This window comes from Euleptes europaea, chromosome 11 (assembly GCF_029931775.1).
Source record: "Euleptes europaea isolate rEulEur1 chromosome 11, rEulEur1.hap1, whole genome shotgun sequence".
NCBI lineage: Eukaryota > Metazoa > Chordata > Lepidosauria > Squamata > Sphaerodactylidae > Euleptes > Euleptes europaea.
In genome coordinates, this window is record NC_079322.1 from 33,027,941 (window position 1) to 33,046,056 (window position 18,116).

Sequence of the window (18,116 nt, forward strand, 5' to 3'; positions counted from 1 at the left end):
TTTCAGCGTTTTGCGGCAAGTGTCTTCTTAAAATGCTACTTAGGAACCTTAGTGTATGGGCAGGCAGGCTTGTCTAAGCAATCGTGTAACACTCCCTTTTTCTTCTATGTATGTCATATGTAACAACATCCTGCCCTTGACTGGCTGTTGGTTCTCTTATGCAACATTAGTTGCTGTCTTGGAAAGTATCAGAGGAGTATCAGAGGAGCATGCCTATTATTTTGGGTGCGGTGGAACACAGGCAGGACAGTGCTGCTGCAGTCGTCTTGTTTGTGGCTTCCTAGAGGCACCTGGTTGGCCACTGTGTGAGCAGACTGCTGGACTTGATGGGCCTTGGTCTGATCCAGCAGGGCCTTTCTTATGTTCTTATTAACATATTCTTCGTAACTGTGGTTAATATTAAAATGGTTGTAGTTCAGGAGGAATTTTTATATTAATGAGACATACAAGAACAAAAACTGTGACTCTGGATTCAGAAATTTAAAAGTACAGAATTTTGAACATTCAGAATTCCATTAAAGTCAATAGGAAGCAGACCATCACTCACTAAAAACATGGCAAACCACTTTCTGACAACTTTCTGTACCTTTCCCAGTGCCCATGTCAACCCAGAAGAGCATAACACATGTGGAAAGTACATTGCAAATGCAGTCTATCTATCTAGATGTATTTAACAAACCTTACCTTTTTCCGTAGTATACCCAGCAGGGGCCAATATTAAATATAAAATTTTGTTATTAATCTACCATTTAATTTTTGACCCAGTTAATCCCAAATGTTATTCCCAAGCATTGAGTAATAAATCCCAACTGGCCTTAAACTGTTAAATGCCAAGGTGGTGGCACAAAGTTTACATGGGGCTGGTAACTGAATTGACAAAATAGGGGCGTCCTTCGATTCAATTCTTTGTAAATTCCTATGTTCCACCTCCAGAATTCCAAATTGTGTAGTGGGGATGGCCCTCTGAGCGTAATTGGGACAATCATCTTTTGAAGCTTGAGCTTGGATGAAGGCCTTTTCTCTTAAAGTTAAAATTATACACTCTGACACCCAAGAGGGCTACTTCGGATTGATCAGGGAGGATTCTTATGGTTCCCACTGGGATAACCTTGTAGAGCAACAATTTCAGCCCCTCAATCTTTCCTTGGACTCTTTTCAATCAATCACCAGACAAGAAGCTATGAGCACAATTAAGAAATATTTACTTATATATTACGGGGTGGAGCGGAAATCAAATGTAGGGTGAGGTGCCTCCTACTATCAATGCATCCTACTGAATGTCTATTTCAGTATGCAGAACATTAACCTATAGCAAATGGTCAGGGGGACAACAGAGCAATTACAAAGTACACTTTCAGTTGTAAAGAGGCACCATAAAGGTGCTATCAGTTGTCTCTGCCTGATTCAGAAATCTATAAGTACAGACATCAGTCATAGGCTTTGCTTCCATCCCATCCTATAGTTTAAGCAATGGCAGTACCAATGAGGAGACAATCTGCTCTTGCTGCCAAGCTGTTTGGGAAACGTTTTATTTTATTTTCCTAGGCAGTTCAATCTGAAGCCAATGAGATTCTGAATATTCAGAATGACAAAATTCAGATATTTGGAACATTTAGAATAATTCTGAAACTGAATTTTGTCATTCTAAATATTCAGAATATCATTGGCTTCAGATATTGGCTTCAAATATTTCTGAATCCAAATCGCATCTCCCTGTTTTATTTTCTAAACACTTCCCCCAAACTTGATGTGCTTGTAAAGGCCAATTTTACATGAGACACATCTTTACAACATGTCTTGTCCTCAGGACACATTTGATTTTTCTACGTTTTCAGTCTGGATTGCCAGACTGTAAATGGAAGTAGTCATTGTTCTGCCAATTACAGTGGCATTTGAACAAAAAAAGAATCAAGTCAAATTCATTTATCAAGAAGGAAGGGAAGTTTCTCATACAGAGTTGGGATAGATTATAAGGTTAAAATAATTGTGTTATTTCGGAGCATGTGCCGACAGCCTTGACTACTTGGTCTGATCAATGCTTACCACATAGGCACAAAAATAGTTACAAGTTTCCGTGAAGAGTTTCTGTGAAGCAGTGCCCAAACGTAATCAAAACAAATATTATAAGAAGTATCCCTTATCCGGACAGGTTGGGATCAGAAGTGGTCCGTATTTGGGATCTTTCCATATTTTGCAACATTTTGGAATTTTTGCATATACATAATGAGATGTCTTGGGGATGGGACCCAAGTCTAAACACGAAATTAATTTATATATGCTTTATACACATAGCCTGAATGTAATTAAAAAAAACATTTTAAATAATTCTGTGTACATTGACCCAGGCTGTGAGTAATGCCTGTATGTCGGCTCAAAAGGTCCAGTTTTCGGATCAGTCCAGATATCAGATGTCTGGTTAATGGATACTCAACCTATATTGCAAAGTTGATAGCTGCGAACTAGGGTTGTGCATATCAATAAACCCAAACTGAAAATAAACCTGAAAAAGGCCTTTTTGGCTTCTTTCAGGTTTAATTGAAGCCAAATATTAAAACTGTGAATAAAGCAGAAGCCGGATAGCTGATCACCGAATCAGCCAAATAGGTATTCGGCTTTTTTTTTTGCTTCGGCTTTCTCCAGGCTTTTCCCTATGGGAATTTTTTTAATGAGCTCTGGGGGAGGCATTTTTGGAGGTAGAGTTCCCAAATTTTCAGGGTAGCTTCAAAGGACTCTCTTTGCATGAACCCTGAAGTTTGGTGAAGATTGGGTCAGGGGATCTAATTTTAAGGGGTCCCGAAGGGATCACCCCTCCTCCTCTATCAACTTTACAATGCTTCTCTATGGATTAGGGGGTCGATAAAATTGGACCCTCTGACCCAAACTTTACCAAACTTTGGGTTTCATGCAAGGAGAGTCCCTTGAAGCTACACTGAGAATTTGGTGACTCTACCCCGGGAGAAGTTTAAAAGTACTTACTTTTTATAGTCTGAAATGGCCGCTTTTTCTCCAAATAATTGTGGGAAAACTCAGTTTCCCATGAATGCTGCAATAGGCCCAATTTTCACCAAACTTCAGGGATCATGACAGGAGAGTCCCTTGAACCTACCCAGAAAATTTGGAAACTCTACCTCCAAAAATGTCCCCAGAGGAGCTTTGGGGGGAAAATTCCATAGACTTTAATGGACCCAATTTTTTTCAGGGAACCCAGAAATAAAGCTGAATACCTATATTTACCAGTATGGGTATTCAGCTTATTTCGGGTTCACTGAAAAAAAAAATCGGGCCATGTTTTCTGTTTGTTTTTCTTATCATGTAGGTGAACTATCACACTTCCTTTTGGACACAGAACATAAAATAAATGCTTTGTTTCTTCACATTTGTACTCAAATACACAATGGACGTTTCAATGAACTTACGATAAAGCTATAAGTTTTGAGAGATTTTTGTGAGCAGACACAAGGAATTCAAAATAATTTGTTTAAGAAAGTTGGAGCCGAAGGATTACAATATGTATGTGGTGATTTGGATTTTTTGAAGTGTGGCAAAATAGCAAAACCGGGTGAAAAGAAAAAACCCGAAGATATTCATAGTGTAAGAGTTACATCCTTCTAAGTCAGTTGAAGTAAGTGGCTTAGAATGGTATAACTGTTTAGGATGCCACTGTAAAGCTGGTAAGCTTGAATACTTAATTGAATTTATTTATTTATTTGAAAAGGAAAAAGCAGCATCCTGTTAAAAAAAATTAGCCTGCAGTGCTTTTTCAACATCTCTCTTGCATTAATGGACTTTAACAGTTGCCCAATTCTAGTAAACGAACCGCTGGTCTTTAGGAAGCCACCAAAAGGTGGAAACCCTAGGTAAATTTGTGGATCATAATGGATTCCACACACGCACACACACAAACACACAAATTCTGAATGACATTTTGAATTTTTAAGAAGAAAGGCAAACCATAGGAGGGGCGTATTAGAAATAGGGCTGCCAGGTCCCTCTTCACTGCCGACAGGAGGTTTTTTGGATGGAGCCTGAGGAGGGCAGTGTTTGGGGAGGAGAGGGACTTCAATGCCATAGAGTCCAATTGCCAAAGCGGCCATTTTCTCCAGGTGAACTGATCTCTATGGGCTGGAGATCAGTTGTAATAGCAGCAGATCTCCAGCTAGTACCTGGACGTTGGCAACCATAATTAGGAAAAAAGCGACAAGTTTAGAGTTTTCTAAAGGGGCAGTAAAATGAAGATGCAATATATTCAGAATCAATATCCTTTCTGTAAGGGGGGATCCAGAAACTGGAAATAATGGGACATTGCTGCAAAAGAGCTCTGAACAAACAGTGGTTTTAAACACACAGCATAAGCAGCTGCTGAGCAACACATGCAGACAAGAAATGAGACCAAACACATTGGCTATGTGTTTGCGAGGGACGATGTGTGCCAGCCTTATCCTACCCTTTCCCCCCCAAAGTTCATGGGGTGGAAGCCTACACATGTACAGTTTGCACATGCTTGGTGCCCATGTTGTGAGAAATATGTCCAAGGTAGAGATCATAACCATGCACTCCATCCCATTTGGGGAAAGGCCAGTGTGGCATGTACTGCTGTCTCTTTGTGTAGAAAATTGTGAACATTGTCATGTACATGCTTATGTCATGTTTACAGGTCTACTGTGAATCTGAAATCTAAGCTCCTAAAATACACATTAAATGCAATCCTAAACAGTGTTACACACTTCAAAGCCCAACAAAGGGTTTAATTCTGCTTAAGATTGCATTGATTAATTTGTTACTTATCTGAATTTACTCAAATGCGAAACTAGGTTCCCACCCCACCCCCCAGGTATGCCATCAAAAAAAGTGGGGCGTTGTTTTAAATTCACATGCAAGTTACATTTATGCGCAAAAATAAAAATCTCGTGTATAACATTTGGAGGGGTCGTCTTATCATAGGGTCATCTCCCTTTCAAGTACCTAAGTTACTATTTCCCTCCCATGCAGCTCCTAAAGGGATGCTTCAAGCAGAGTTGATTAGACCATGTATGTGTCATATTTAAACAGGAGATTTTAAAGTAGCTCTTATACATGTTTAACTTTTAGAACTGCATATCTTAGCACTATGCTTTTTTGAGCCATGCGCATTGACAATGGTTCAGGATGGCAACTAAGCCATTCACCTGGGCCTCACAGAGATTCGCCAGCACTGGGCTGGTGTACTACATAAGAACATAAAGCAAGCCGTGCTGGATCAGACCAAGTCCAGCAGTCTGTTCACACAATTGCCAACCTGGTGCCTCTAGGAAGCCCACAAACAAGATGACTGCAGTAACATCCTGCCTGTGTTTCACTGTTTTCTGGCACTGATGTAGAATTGAGTGAGGTCAGGGGCACACTGTAGGTGGATCATGGCTTAATCCTCAGGCTAAGCCTCTTTAGCCCCAGTCACACTCCCAGTGATTGAGTAATGTTACATGAGCAAGAACCCAGGGGTAGCTTTACATATCCCCAAAGAAAACAGGGAGACTAACACACGCCAGCCTCCTCACCCTTGCCCCCAAGCCCCAGCACAGTATAGGTTACAACTAAATCTGCAGTGATGGAAGCCACGGACCTCAGTTAGCAAGACTTGAGCAAGGCTGTTAACAGAAGGACATTTTGGAGATCATCGATTCATACAACCGCCATAAGTCGGAAGCAACTTGACGGCACTTAACACACACATCTGCAGCCAATCACAGCCTTCCCAAGCACCACGTTAACTCTAACTCAGATGACAGGGCATAAGGCATGGGGCAATTTCCCTGGTCTCACGTTGCGCATACTTGGAACCACCACAGGGGCTCTTTGGTGATAGGAACCCCAAGGAAAGAAGACTTGACACGAAAAGGGAGCACTGAGCACAAACAAACACAAGTGTGTGTGTGTAAGAGAGAGAGAAAGAGGGACAATAAACATTGTTGTAGCATATATCTAACACTGCTCTGCTCAGAACCCTTCTAGGTACTCCAGCTCAGGAAACAAACACCCAACAGGAGCCTCCATTCCTCCAACTGGTGATGCAAGAAAAATATACCCAACGCATGGAAGGGGCTCCCTGTCCTAAGCTGTGACAGCGGCTTCATCCTTCCCCTCCTGTACCCACTTTCTGCATTGCCCCACCCACCCTTTCCCAATAACTGCTAGCAGTGTGTGTACAGTGCAGATGGGGATGGGGTCTTGCAGATATGCTGGCAACACAGCACTGTGCTGTCAGCACAACACCATGTTTGTGCAAGCCCTCCCTTGTAAACAGAGGAAAGAGAGAGCACAACTACAGTCCAGAGGGGCTACCAGCCACTACCGTCTGGAGAAACTGCTAAGCGCTCTGCACCTTGTTGAAGGGTGTTTCTTTCTAAAGAGGGGCCACAGAAGACCAGCTAGCACTGTAGGCGACGTGCCAGTGTCAGGGTCTTGGGACTGCGATGTCAGGGGTGCAGGTACCAAGTTAGAATCATAGAGTTGGAAGGGACCACCAGGGTCATATAGTCCAACCCCCTGCACGATGCAGGAAATTCACAACTACCCCCCAATGACCCCTACTCCATGCCCAGAGGATGGCCAAGATGCCCTCCCTCTCATCATCTGCTTAAGGTCATCAGCATTGCTGACAGATGGCCATCTAACCTCTTCTTTAAAACCTCCAGGGAAAAAGAGCTACCACCTCCCAAGGAAGCCTGTCCCACTGAGGAACTGCTCTAAATTCTAACAAGTAAAGCCATAAACCGACTGAACCTGTCTAATTCTGAACTAATTTTGTCCTTAACTTTTAGCAAAAAAGCGCATGTACTTGGTGCTAATAGAATAAAAATAAATGTTCCAATTATGAAACTATTCAGGAGCACACAAAGAAAAGACAAACAACACACATCCCTGAGTCAGATTACCAATCTTGTGGAGAAAATGCTTTTAGAAATCTTTCAGCTTTGTCCTCATTCTTCCTTATTGGGAAAGACAATAAATGACACCCAAAGGAACTTCGAGAGTAGAAATATTGTATTCACATCATACACAATATGTTCAGAATTTAAAAGAATCATAAACCATTTAGCATTGGAATCAATAAAGAAGGCGTTTTTTTATTTCTACGGTATGTTTGGACCGTCTTATGCACAGCGAGCACTGCCAATGCAACAGGAAGATCAAAATAAAGGTTCTCAAACAGGGATCAAAAGTGTTTGGATTTTGCTTACAAAAATCCTGTGCTTGAAGACTCCGAACGAGAAGACATTTCCTAGCTACAGAGATTCTTTTCACTACTGTGTGATTCTAACACAAAATACATAATTCTAGGGCATAAGAAGAGCCAGGGAACATATTTATTTCTACCTGAAAACCTTCAGGGAAGCATTGGCGTAGGTGGTTTAAAGGGATGACCTCCTCTCCTACCTCTTAAGGAAGGAATGGGCCCTGCATACAGATTTAGAGGCACACATTTATCTTGGTAATTTCACCCTGAACTCTGAGTTCTCTGCAACATGATGACGGACCGTTGCAGACTTTAAAAAAACACTCAGGAAGCAACAGCGGTGAATGAGCTAAAGGGTTACAAATCAGGCTGAGTATCGCTGCATGTAGGTGAGGTAATCATGCCTATTCTATGCATATCTAGTCATTAAAAACATGCCTTCAATTTGATGTCCATTCAATCTCACAACCAAAATAGTATATTTCAGCAGATGGGCATCTTAAAAATAAAACTGATTGTGCCAATGCTGAATATTTACGTTGGGGGGGAAGTGCCGATGCTTCCATCACCACACTGCAAAGAAAAACCTCTCTCTGTTTGCACTTTCCTCTTAATCTCCTGTCTCTCCAAACCAACAGTCAAATTTGTCCTGCAGAATAAGTGTGTGACTTTGCATACAAAGTGTGCTCAAACTTGAGCCACCTCTGAGCAGCTGAAGACATTTAAAACAGAGAAGCAATCGTGCCCCTAGGACCTAGCTCCACTGGCACAAATATTTCTTTCTGGTGCATGATTGACTCTTTCCAAGCTATTGTTTCATGTCTGGTCCCTCTGAGCACGACAGAGACAAAGCTAAGGTAATACATTTCACTGAGCTCAGGTGCATTGACAAGAGCGAGTTTGGAGCTGAACAAGGTCGTACCAGCGTGATGAAGGATGCTGCAGATTTCAGAAAATGCGAACAAAATTCACAACCATTCAATAACCCACATGCCACAACAAACGTTCCCCCTGACCTCGCAAACTAAATGTAATATATACTTATTTCTTTGTCAGTAATGCTTTATTAACACTACAGCGATGATTTTTTTAACCTTACCTGGTAAGCAAGGTAAAAAAAAACTTGACAGGACACTTATCAAAATAAGAATCATCCAACCAAGGCCTAGTAGATCTAAACCAGCAGGTAATTTATAAGGCAGCTGTTATTCATATTCCTGTATGCCTCTGAATATTTAAACAGTTCCGTAAGATTCCATCTTTCCTTACTGAAGACCTTTTTTATTTTACAAAGGAGGGGAAAATGTAACAAGAGGAACAGCAGCAGATGTGTTCATCCTTGTAATTCAGAATACACAGGAGTGTAATTTTCTTGCTCTCCCTAACATAATGATTCAGAGATTATACAAAGTGTGCTTAACTTTGCAATTCCCTTACTATCATTAATGAAGGCCACCTCCCCACCCCCAAATAAAACCCTTCCCCAATAGCATATCTGTTAACATCATCTTGCAGTTGAAATGGTATCAAATTCATGGAGTTTCCCTAAGGGCACTTGCAGAATGAAGATGTGTTCAGCACACCTGGCATCTGTCAACCACTTGGGGATGACTCTGAACCCCCTGCTAGCACAAACAAAGGGCCAGGGGTTTTATGGATCAAAATACTCTCCAAACAAGGGACTGCCAAAGAATCCTAGCACAAAACCCACATAATCTGGAACTTGTTTTTTTTCCTGTGTACTGCTCTTCCAGTGTAATGCTAAATTGTTAATTGAGAAGACTAGGAACCTGCTATTAGAAATCACTTGCAGTGGCTACAGATAACCATTTTGCCACACATTTAGCCACATACCTGCACCTGACTTGTGGCAGAATTCTCCTTATCAGGTTAATAATAATGACCGAGCTGTCCCTGATTTAGAGAATTCACCGAGGGATGGTTTAATTAGTTGTTCTCACAAAATCTGAAATTTGAGTTACGTTGCCCTGCCCACATACACAATATTTTAGAATAATGCATACAAGAATAAAATGCATAAAACTGATCGGAGTTCTCTAATGGCCAGCCTACCAATTTGTACCTGATATCACTTCAACAAACAGTTAAAGAACTCGGATGTCTGAGTAAAGATAAGTAACTGCTACACCCTGGCGAAACTATCCCGCTCCCAATAACACCAGAAAAGTGTGTGAGGATGTGAACAAATGCTCACTTACTGTTGGTTGCATAACATATGACGGATGAGGCATCCATGAAGTACTCTGAACCTGTATATCAAAAAGTACTATATTAGCAAAACGACAACAACTGAGCTTTGAATAAAACATATTGCAGACTGAGCCCTTGGTGCTCCACTTTGGAAAATGGTGCTGCCCTAATCTCATATGTCAATAAAGTTGAAGAGTTTGGTTAGATTCCCTCCCAAGTTCAGGGTTGTAAACTTTAATGGCAGAATCCCACTCAAGACTTGAAGAAGAAGAAGAGTTGGTTTTTATATACCGACTTTCGCTACCACTTAAGGGAGAATCAAACCGGCTTACAGTCACCTTATCTTCCCCTCCCCACAACAGACACCCTGTGAGGCAGGTGGGGCAGAGAGAGTGTGACTAGCCCAAGGTCACCCAGCTGGCTTCATGTGTAGGAGTGGGGAAACCAACCTGGTTCACCAAATTAGCATCCGCCACTCATGTGGAGGAGTGGGGGATCGAACCCGGTTCTCCAGATTACAGTCCACTGCTGATAACCACTACACCATGCTGGCACTACACCACACTGGCTCTTGAAAGGCAAGCCTGTACAAGATTGGGGCTGTACAAGTTTGGGGCTTGGATGCAGCCCTGCAAACCACACAGCAGCAGTGCTGACCAGCACGCGGATCTACGCCTGTCTACCCAGAAGAGAGAGGAAGTTGCAGAGTTGATGTCTGCGGCAGTCCACACAGAGAAACAGTACATAAAAGTCAACCCTGAAAAAATAATCAAGGCTGCAGATTGTGACTAATGAGGAGAAAGTGATATATGTCTTAGGAAATCTTGTTCAATCATTAGGATAAGGGTAAGTTCATGCCAGAAAAAGATGGGGTCCTCAAGCTGCCCCACTCACTGCTCCGCCACTCCCTTCTTATGAGAGGGCACATCTGCACATAAGCTTACTGGCAGAGGCCCTGCTGACCCTTGATCCCTTCTAATAAAAGTCAGTGGTGGCTTGATAGGGGGAACTGGATGAAGTCTGCCCCTCTGTTCCACCAGCCAGCCACTGATGTGCAGTCCTGCCTTTCCTCCCACCCCCGCACCCTACCAAGTACTTCAGCAGCTAACTCTCCTTCCCTCTTCCTTCCCAGGCATCTTGAATCACAACATGACAAGCTGTACACACCCAATAAAGGTCCCCAAAAACTTGCAAAGCATGGACATTTGGGGGAAGTTTTGAAAGCTGTATTGGACATGTGTGCCTTGACATATTGCATTTTAAGAGGTCTGCAGAATGAGGACATTGGGAGTGTTAGTTGCTCTGGTTCCTAGGCAGCAGGGGAACAGGGAGGATGAGGAGGCAGGGGTGAGGGGCAGGCAGAAGTTGGGGCAATATAAGGGCAGCAGATGTGAAGGCAAGATAGTGGCAAAGGGGGGGGCAGCTCCCCTCCCTAATCCACCACCCGAGGCTACTGCCCCACCTTGCCTTATTATAAAGCCAGCCTGATCAAAGTGACACATTGCAATGGAAGGGATTTCATTTTTCTGGCATTGGCATTTATCCTGGTTCAAAGCACATGAGTCACGTTTCAAGTCAAATACTCAAACTTCAAACATGACCTTGCAGGGAAAATTCAATCAGCTTACAGAACAACCTTTTAACAAATGTTCTTAATTGATTAGCAAGCTCTTGGGCAAGACATGAACACGCCCAGTGTTGATCATACCATACCATCTTTAAATTAACATAGTTAAAAACAGAGCAGTGTCTTTCCCCCCACTGGCTGAATATTATTAGCTGCTTCCCAAGAAACATTTCCATTTTTCAACCAGTACACTGCCCCTAGTTAAGAATACTGCTTTTTGCAAAAAAATCTAGAATAATCTCTTTCAATGAAAGTAAGATCTTTACTTCTTGGTGACCCTCCAGACTTCCAGTATACTGTACACTTTCCAAGCAACTAAAACTAGAGACTTGTGGTTTGAAGTCAGGCTCCAGATAGCCAAGTCAGTAGCTTGCATGCGGGGTCTAGAGATCACATGTACTATGTTCCAAGTTGATATAGATCTAGATCCATTCTCCACCAGCATTTTAGCTGTTTCCTCAAAAGAGCTCCAACAACAAGACAGACAACTAATAAGCAGTCCTAGGGTGCTTGTGGCTATTCCATTCCGTTCCTTTAAGGAAGTGACCACACACACATCAGAGAATATCACAGACACTCCCAGATATATCACTCATAACAATTACAAAAGGTTGTAAACAAACTGGTGGAAAAGCAAGCTGCCCCTTCATTAGCTGTTTGGATAAGCAGGTATAGTCTTGTTCCTGTCATGTTTCAGCATTAAAGTTCACTGAAATAATTTCCATTATCAACTACGTTTCTAGTCAAGACATTCTTGGAAGACATTTTAGATACTCCTTATAATTTCACAGCGTTCCAATGTTCCTACGATTATGAATCAATAATGACAAATAAGGTAGAATGGCATGACTGAACCCAATTGCAGTTGCGGTTATAATATGTAATGCAATGAAAACTGCAGTTAATCAAAATTTAAATATATATTTTTATATCCAAAATTTCAGAAGGATGCTTAGAAAAAGTTTAGTGGCCATCTTTTCTTCTTGTTGCACGTGTTGATGAATGAAGTTTAGGGCTAGAGGTAAGCTACCATTATCATGTGATTTTGCTTGACCTCCTAACAATAAATTAGAATTCTTAGGGTTGGATCTAGTGAGGTTTTGCACTCAATCTTGTCCAATTCTTCTCCTTAGTAAAGCCCCTATCCCACATGGCTTCTGTCCCATGATCCCAGAACAGCCTTTTTCTGGTGATCAAAAGGGAACTGCCTCCCATTTTCACAAGCAGAAAAGCTGGTTGGAGCCACCTGTTCCCTTTCCACTTGTTCTCTTGCTGACACCTATATTTACACAAGAGCTTCCCTAATGTCTCTCTCTCTTCCTTTCCTTTCCTTTCCTTTCCTTTCCTTTCCTTTCCTTTCCCTTTCCTTTCCTTTCCACATTCCTATCCTTGAAACATCATCCAATGTTCCTTCACAATGAAGAATAGCAATCAGAGTCTAAAATATCAGAATTCTCTGAGGAAACATCAACGGTTATCACCTTCCTGCTGATCTGTCATGTCTAAATTCTCAGCATATCTTCAGCCTCTGTAATTTCTCTGTGGTGACTGAACCTGAATCAAACCAACCATTTTCCCTGCAACACTTCTTGCAACAATTATCTTCCAACCAACTTGTTTATTCCATAGCAGTTTTCCTTGAGCTATCATCCTACTTTGGTCCAAGTGAGTACATACCTGGATATAGTCAATTTTCTATGTGACCTTCCCTTTGCATATGCATTAGTCAGAGGTATTTGATTTAATTTTGTAAGTAGCCAAGGAAAGGTGCTTGGCATGCACATCAAGAGAAACAGAATACAATTCAGCAAAGGACTTCTTTCCCCCTTTTGTTTAGAACAGCCTTTGTCAAATGTATCTGTTTATGGCAGGCATGATAAGAAATGTCATCTGAGGTATTTGGGCATGTGATAAGGCTAACCAATGTTTTTGCACTCATACAAGCATTTTTATCATTAAGTTAAAGTAATGTAGATCTATCACATGGGTAAAACATGGCTCATCAAGACAGCAGGATTTTATTTATTTATTTCATCTAAAACATTTATTAGTTGCCTTTCTTCCCTATGGAGCTCAAGATAGTTAAGCATAGATAAAACACATACAATCAAATACAATAAAAAGAAAAATACTAAGATTTAAATTTAGGGGTGTGCATTCGGCGAAGCCAAACTGAAAAAAACTCAAAAAAACCTTATTGGTATTTTGGGGGGAGGGGGGATCCCGAAAATTGGCAGTGATTTAAGGGAGCAGAAAAGCAGATCCCAAATAATAATGAATTTTTCCAGCAATTTTTGGGCCGCTTTGGCTCTACCACCATTTAAAAAAACCTGGTGGGGAATCCTCTCCCCCCTCTCCTCCTCCCTCCCTCTCCTCCTCACTTACCAGCTGGCTGGCTGGGTCTTGGAGATGACAGATGGTGCACAGCTGAACGCTGGGCTGGGCTCAGCCAGGCCCATCATTCAGCTTTGCGTCACCGCCTCCGAAGTCCACGTGGGCTCAAAGGTAGCAGGTGGCAGCAGAGTGCATGAATAAATCAGCTCTTCACTGCCTGCCACCTCCGAGACCCATGTGGACTTTGGAGGTAGCTGGAATTTTTCAGGTTGTTCCTGGGAAGAGTTTTTCATAATTGTGGGGCTTCCACTAAACAGGCCCTCTCTTATGTACCCAACAAATAAACTTTTTTGATTGATGGGAGAGTCAGGACGGCCTCTCTCTGTGAGCTTAATTCCCCAAGGACATGGTAATTATGATAGTACAGGGCAGAAAGCTTATTGCTTTTACACATACAGGAGAGCAGGAGTAGTAGCTTGTAATGTAATACAGGGCGTTTATCGAAAATAACCTCTGATATGTTAGTTAAGAGCAGAAATCTTAAATTTACATTGTCACGTATAGTGCTAGTTAATTTTAATGCAGCAGCAAGAACAGAAAAAAATGGAAATGAAGTCTTTTTGTATTTCATATGAACAAATTTTTATTTTAGTACTACTGCAGTCATGAAAAAAATCACTGATTTTCACTGAAAAACTGCTAGCTGTTTATTTTAAGCGTAGAACATCACATCAAGTGTTTTAATAATGACTTGCCCAAATTAGGCATCGGTATACTAATGGGCTTGGGTTATATGTGCTGACAACAGAAACTTTAAACACATCAGTATGACAAAACGTAGTTTACAGTCTTGTAGTACAGGGTCACTGATTTAAGCTGGACTTTGGTTATGTAAGCTGCAATGCAAATACAAGCATAATGAAATCTTTAGTTTACTGGGTACTTCTAAAGAAAAATTTAAAAGTACTGCCATTGGAGGGGAAGTACAAGCTCTGAACAAACATTTACAGTATGATAGAAACAAAACAAGTATTCATAGAAAATTCTACTCATAATGAAATTAAAAAAAAACCCTCTACATTTGATAAACATCAGACGATAACTGAAAAGATGTGCTGAAAAGCTGGTGGAAATATGACAAATGCATGATAACTATTGTTACTTAGAGGAGACTCAAGCCCTGGAAACACTGGAAGCCTTGTTCTACTAAACCAGGTGCCCAGTCAAACTGTGCAGCGATGCACCATTTCCCCCCTTTATATATCTCCACTTTTTAACATGCGAGTCATAAACATCGAGTTAGGGATATATGAGAGGCACATGCAATTCCAACATACCTGATATGTGGAGACAGGGGAAGCAGCAATGAATGGCGTGATAGATGTCTGTGGGATCATGCGGTTTGTTGCAATACTGTACGGTGAGGAATAAAATCTGCAAACAGAAAACAAAAGGAGAATTCTTGAGGAGATGGGCTGGCATGCTGCAATGAGCTGTTTCACAGCTGTTATCAGTGCAAAACAAAACGGGTACCACACGGGGAATTAATGAAGATCAGGTCTTTCCAAAGTGGTATCTTTTAATTTTTACACATGGTGGTTCTTTGGATCCTAGCCCTGATGTTGAGAGAGTAACAAAAAACAAAACCCACCTTTTATTTTTAAAAATCAGCTTTGTTCTTAGGCTTCTAGTAACCTCAAGGACAAATAAACACCATCTAAAATCTATATTCCAAATGGAATAGAATTAAGAGCTTTAACCCCTAGTTCCTATCAGGCTCAACTTGAAAACTGCAGCACTGCAGCTTAGGATCTGAAATTTTAAACTGTCACAAAACCGTATTTTTATAGGCTGTGATAGTGATTCTCAACCCTTGTAGTTATATGATATGGTTCCTTTGAAGAAAGGCAAGGGACATGAAGGTTTACTGATGAAGCACCAAACAAAAAACAGGATTACAGATGAACATCAAGAAGATAAAAGTAATTAACAGATTTGGGTGGCATGGTTACTTATGGTATGATAAACTTAAAAATCACATGGCATTTCAGCATCATATTGTGAAATCCTCACTGATAAAAATCTGGTTAAGATATAAACATCAGTTGGAAACTAGAACACCGCTATGGATCTCTACATAAGAAATGTTAACATTACGACCACTAAGACCATCCCAGTTTATAACATACCAGGATCTTTTAACTTGGTAAGATAAAAAAGTGTGCCTTAAAAGACCATGAAGATCTTAAAGAACATTTAACTTGGTTTCAATATCATCAAATAAAATCTGTATATATACAAGATATGAAGATAGGCTTTCTTAAAGATAAATCAACATTACAACAAGATTTACTGGAGAATAATGACCATTTAATCTCGAAGATGTATAAGATATTGTTATCAATATACACAGAACAAGATCAAATTAAACCTACGATGATAACTTGGGCACAGACATTAGGTCATGATATTTTATTGAAAAATTGGGAAAGACTTTGGACAAGAGATATGAAACTTGTGGTTTCACAGTCATTGAGAGAGAACATATACAAGATGATTTACAGATGGTATTTGACACCGAAAAAACTAGCCAAAATGTACAGTACAATGTCACCAAACTGTTGGAAATGCAAGGAAGACGTTGGTTCTTTTCATCATATATGGTGGCTTTGCGATAAAGCTAAAAACTTTTGGGATATGATCTACAATGAACTAAGACTAATTTTACAGCGAAATATTCCAAAAACACCGGAGGTGATGCTGTTAAGTATGATACCAGAACATATCCTGACACAAAGAACTTTCTTGATATATGCCACCACTGCTGCAAGATTGGTCTATGCAGCTAAATGGAAGATGTCTGAGATACCAGACAAGAATGACTGGATAAATAAAATGTTTGAACTAGCAGAAATGGCTAAACTTACTGCTTTAGTAAATCAAAAAGACAACGAAGAATATGTGAGAGAATGGGAGGCATGGATAACATATTGTGAAAACGAATTAAATATGGGAAATGTTAAAGGCTATGACTTAATCTAATTCAATTGATAAATGTTGAAAGAATGAAGTATTCAATAATTAAAGTATATAGGATGATGATATGTAGCTTATAGAAATGATACAATGAATTATAATGAATTAGAAAACAAATACAGAGGGGATTATATAGATAATAATTTGATAGAGGAGGGGAGAGGGGAAGTCAGAAAAAGTCAATACTGATAAGGCTGATTAGTTTGAAATTGTTTTATTTTATGTAACTATGAAGATGACAATATTGAAACTGTATGTGACTTAATAAGAAAATAAAAATATATATATAAAAAAGAAGATAAAAGTAACGACTACTGAGGAATTACTAGGGTTGCCAGGTCCCTCTTTGCCACAGGCAGGAGGCTTTTGGGGCGGAGCCTGAGGAGGGTGAGGTCTGGGGAGGGGCTTCAGTGCCATAGAGTCCAATTGCCTAAGTGGCCATTTTCTCCAGATGAAGTGATCTCTATCAACTGGAGAGCAGCTGTAAATAGCAGGAGGTCTCCAACTAGTACCTGAAGGTTGGCAAGCCTAGGAATTACACAACTTAATGCTGACTATGAAGAAATTGAAATTGTTCAAGATGTTCTATTCCTTGTCTCAAGTAACAGACTACAACCAAGAAATCAGAAGGCAACCAAGACTGGGAAGGGCAGCCATGAAGGAGCTATAAAAGATAAAGTGTAAGGATGTATTGCTGGCAACAAAGATCAAAATAATTCCTACCATAGTATTCTCCATTACTAAAAGTTGGTGTAAAAGTTGGACAGCGAAGAAAGCTGATTAGAAAAAAGTTGATTCATTTGAAATGTGATGTTGGAGGAGAGTTTTATGGATACCATGGACTCCCAAAAAGACATATAAGTGGGTTCTAGATCAAATCAAGTCTGAACTCTCTCTAGAAGCTAAAAAGACCAAACTGAGCCTATCATACTTTGCTGACATTATGAGAAGACAAGATTTACTGGTAAAAATAATACTGCTAGGAACAGCTGAATGCAGCAGGAAAAGAGGAAGACCCAACATAAGGTGGATTAACTCTCATGAGATGGCCTTCTATTTGTAAGATCTGAGCAAGGTAGTTAATGATAGGCCATGTTGGAGGTCATTAATTCACAGAGCCACCATAAGTTGGAAGTTACTTGATGGCACTTGACACACACACTAGGGACATGTATGCTGGAAATATGAGGGGGAAATGTTCATAGAATATACCCTAACTTCATGAATCTAATAATGGATAACCATAACCATCCAAGATCTTTGGAGCATTCCTTACAAAGGGAAAATAAGATGATGTTATCTCATGCTGTTTCTTACAATATTAGAGCCACATTACATAACCAAAATTAGCAGAAGCCCCATCAAAAATAAGGATCAATGAGAGGCCTAGGAGAGAATAAAGCAGAAAGAAACTCTGCCCGATAGGGTTGCTAACTTTGGCTTGGGAAATACCTGGAGATTTGGGGCAGTACCTAGGGAGGACTACTGTCTACTGCCTGACCCACCAGTGTCTTGTCCCAAACAGAAGAAGAAACTGTTGTAATTCTATTATTTTGGAAAAGAGAATTATTTGGTTCTTCCTGCATAAAGGAGGATTGGGTACTTCAGAGGGAATTAGAACCAGGAAAGTGGTCAATGATAACCAAAAATTACAATCTGATGAACTCTGCTTCTGATTGTACAAATCATAAACCA

The 18,116-nt window shown here is 40.5% G+C and overlaps 1 protein-coding gene across 4 annotated transcripts in view; it reads right to left on the reverse strand.

The window, feature by feature from the left end:
- RBMS3 (RNA binding motif single stranded interacting protein 3) overlaps positions 1–18,116 on the reverse strand; it is a 675,371-nt gene that overhangs the window by 82,573 nt on the left and 574,682 nt on the right. For 3 of the 4 annotated variants that reach the window (XM_056857449.1, XM_056857446.1, XM_056857447.1), the window contains exons 9-10: positions 14,723–14,819; positions 9,433–9,483 (exon numbers count right to left, since the gene is read on the reverse strand). The exons of the other annotated variant lie outside the window; for it this stretch is intronic. In XM_056857449.1, coding sequence (XP_056713427.1) covers positions 9,433–9,483; positions 14,723–14,819 — 148 coding nt within the window. The remainder of the gene's footprint in view (positions 1–9,432; positions 9,484–14,722; positions 14,820–18,116) is intronic. 4 annotated transcript variants of the gene reach the window in all.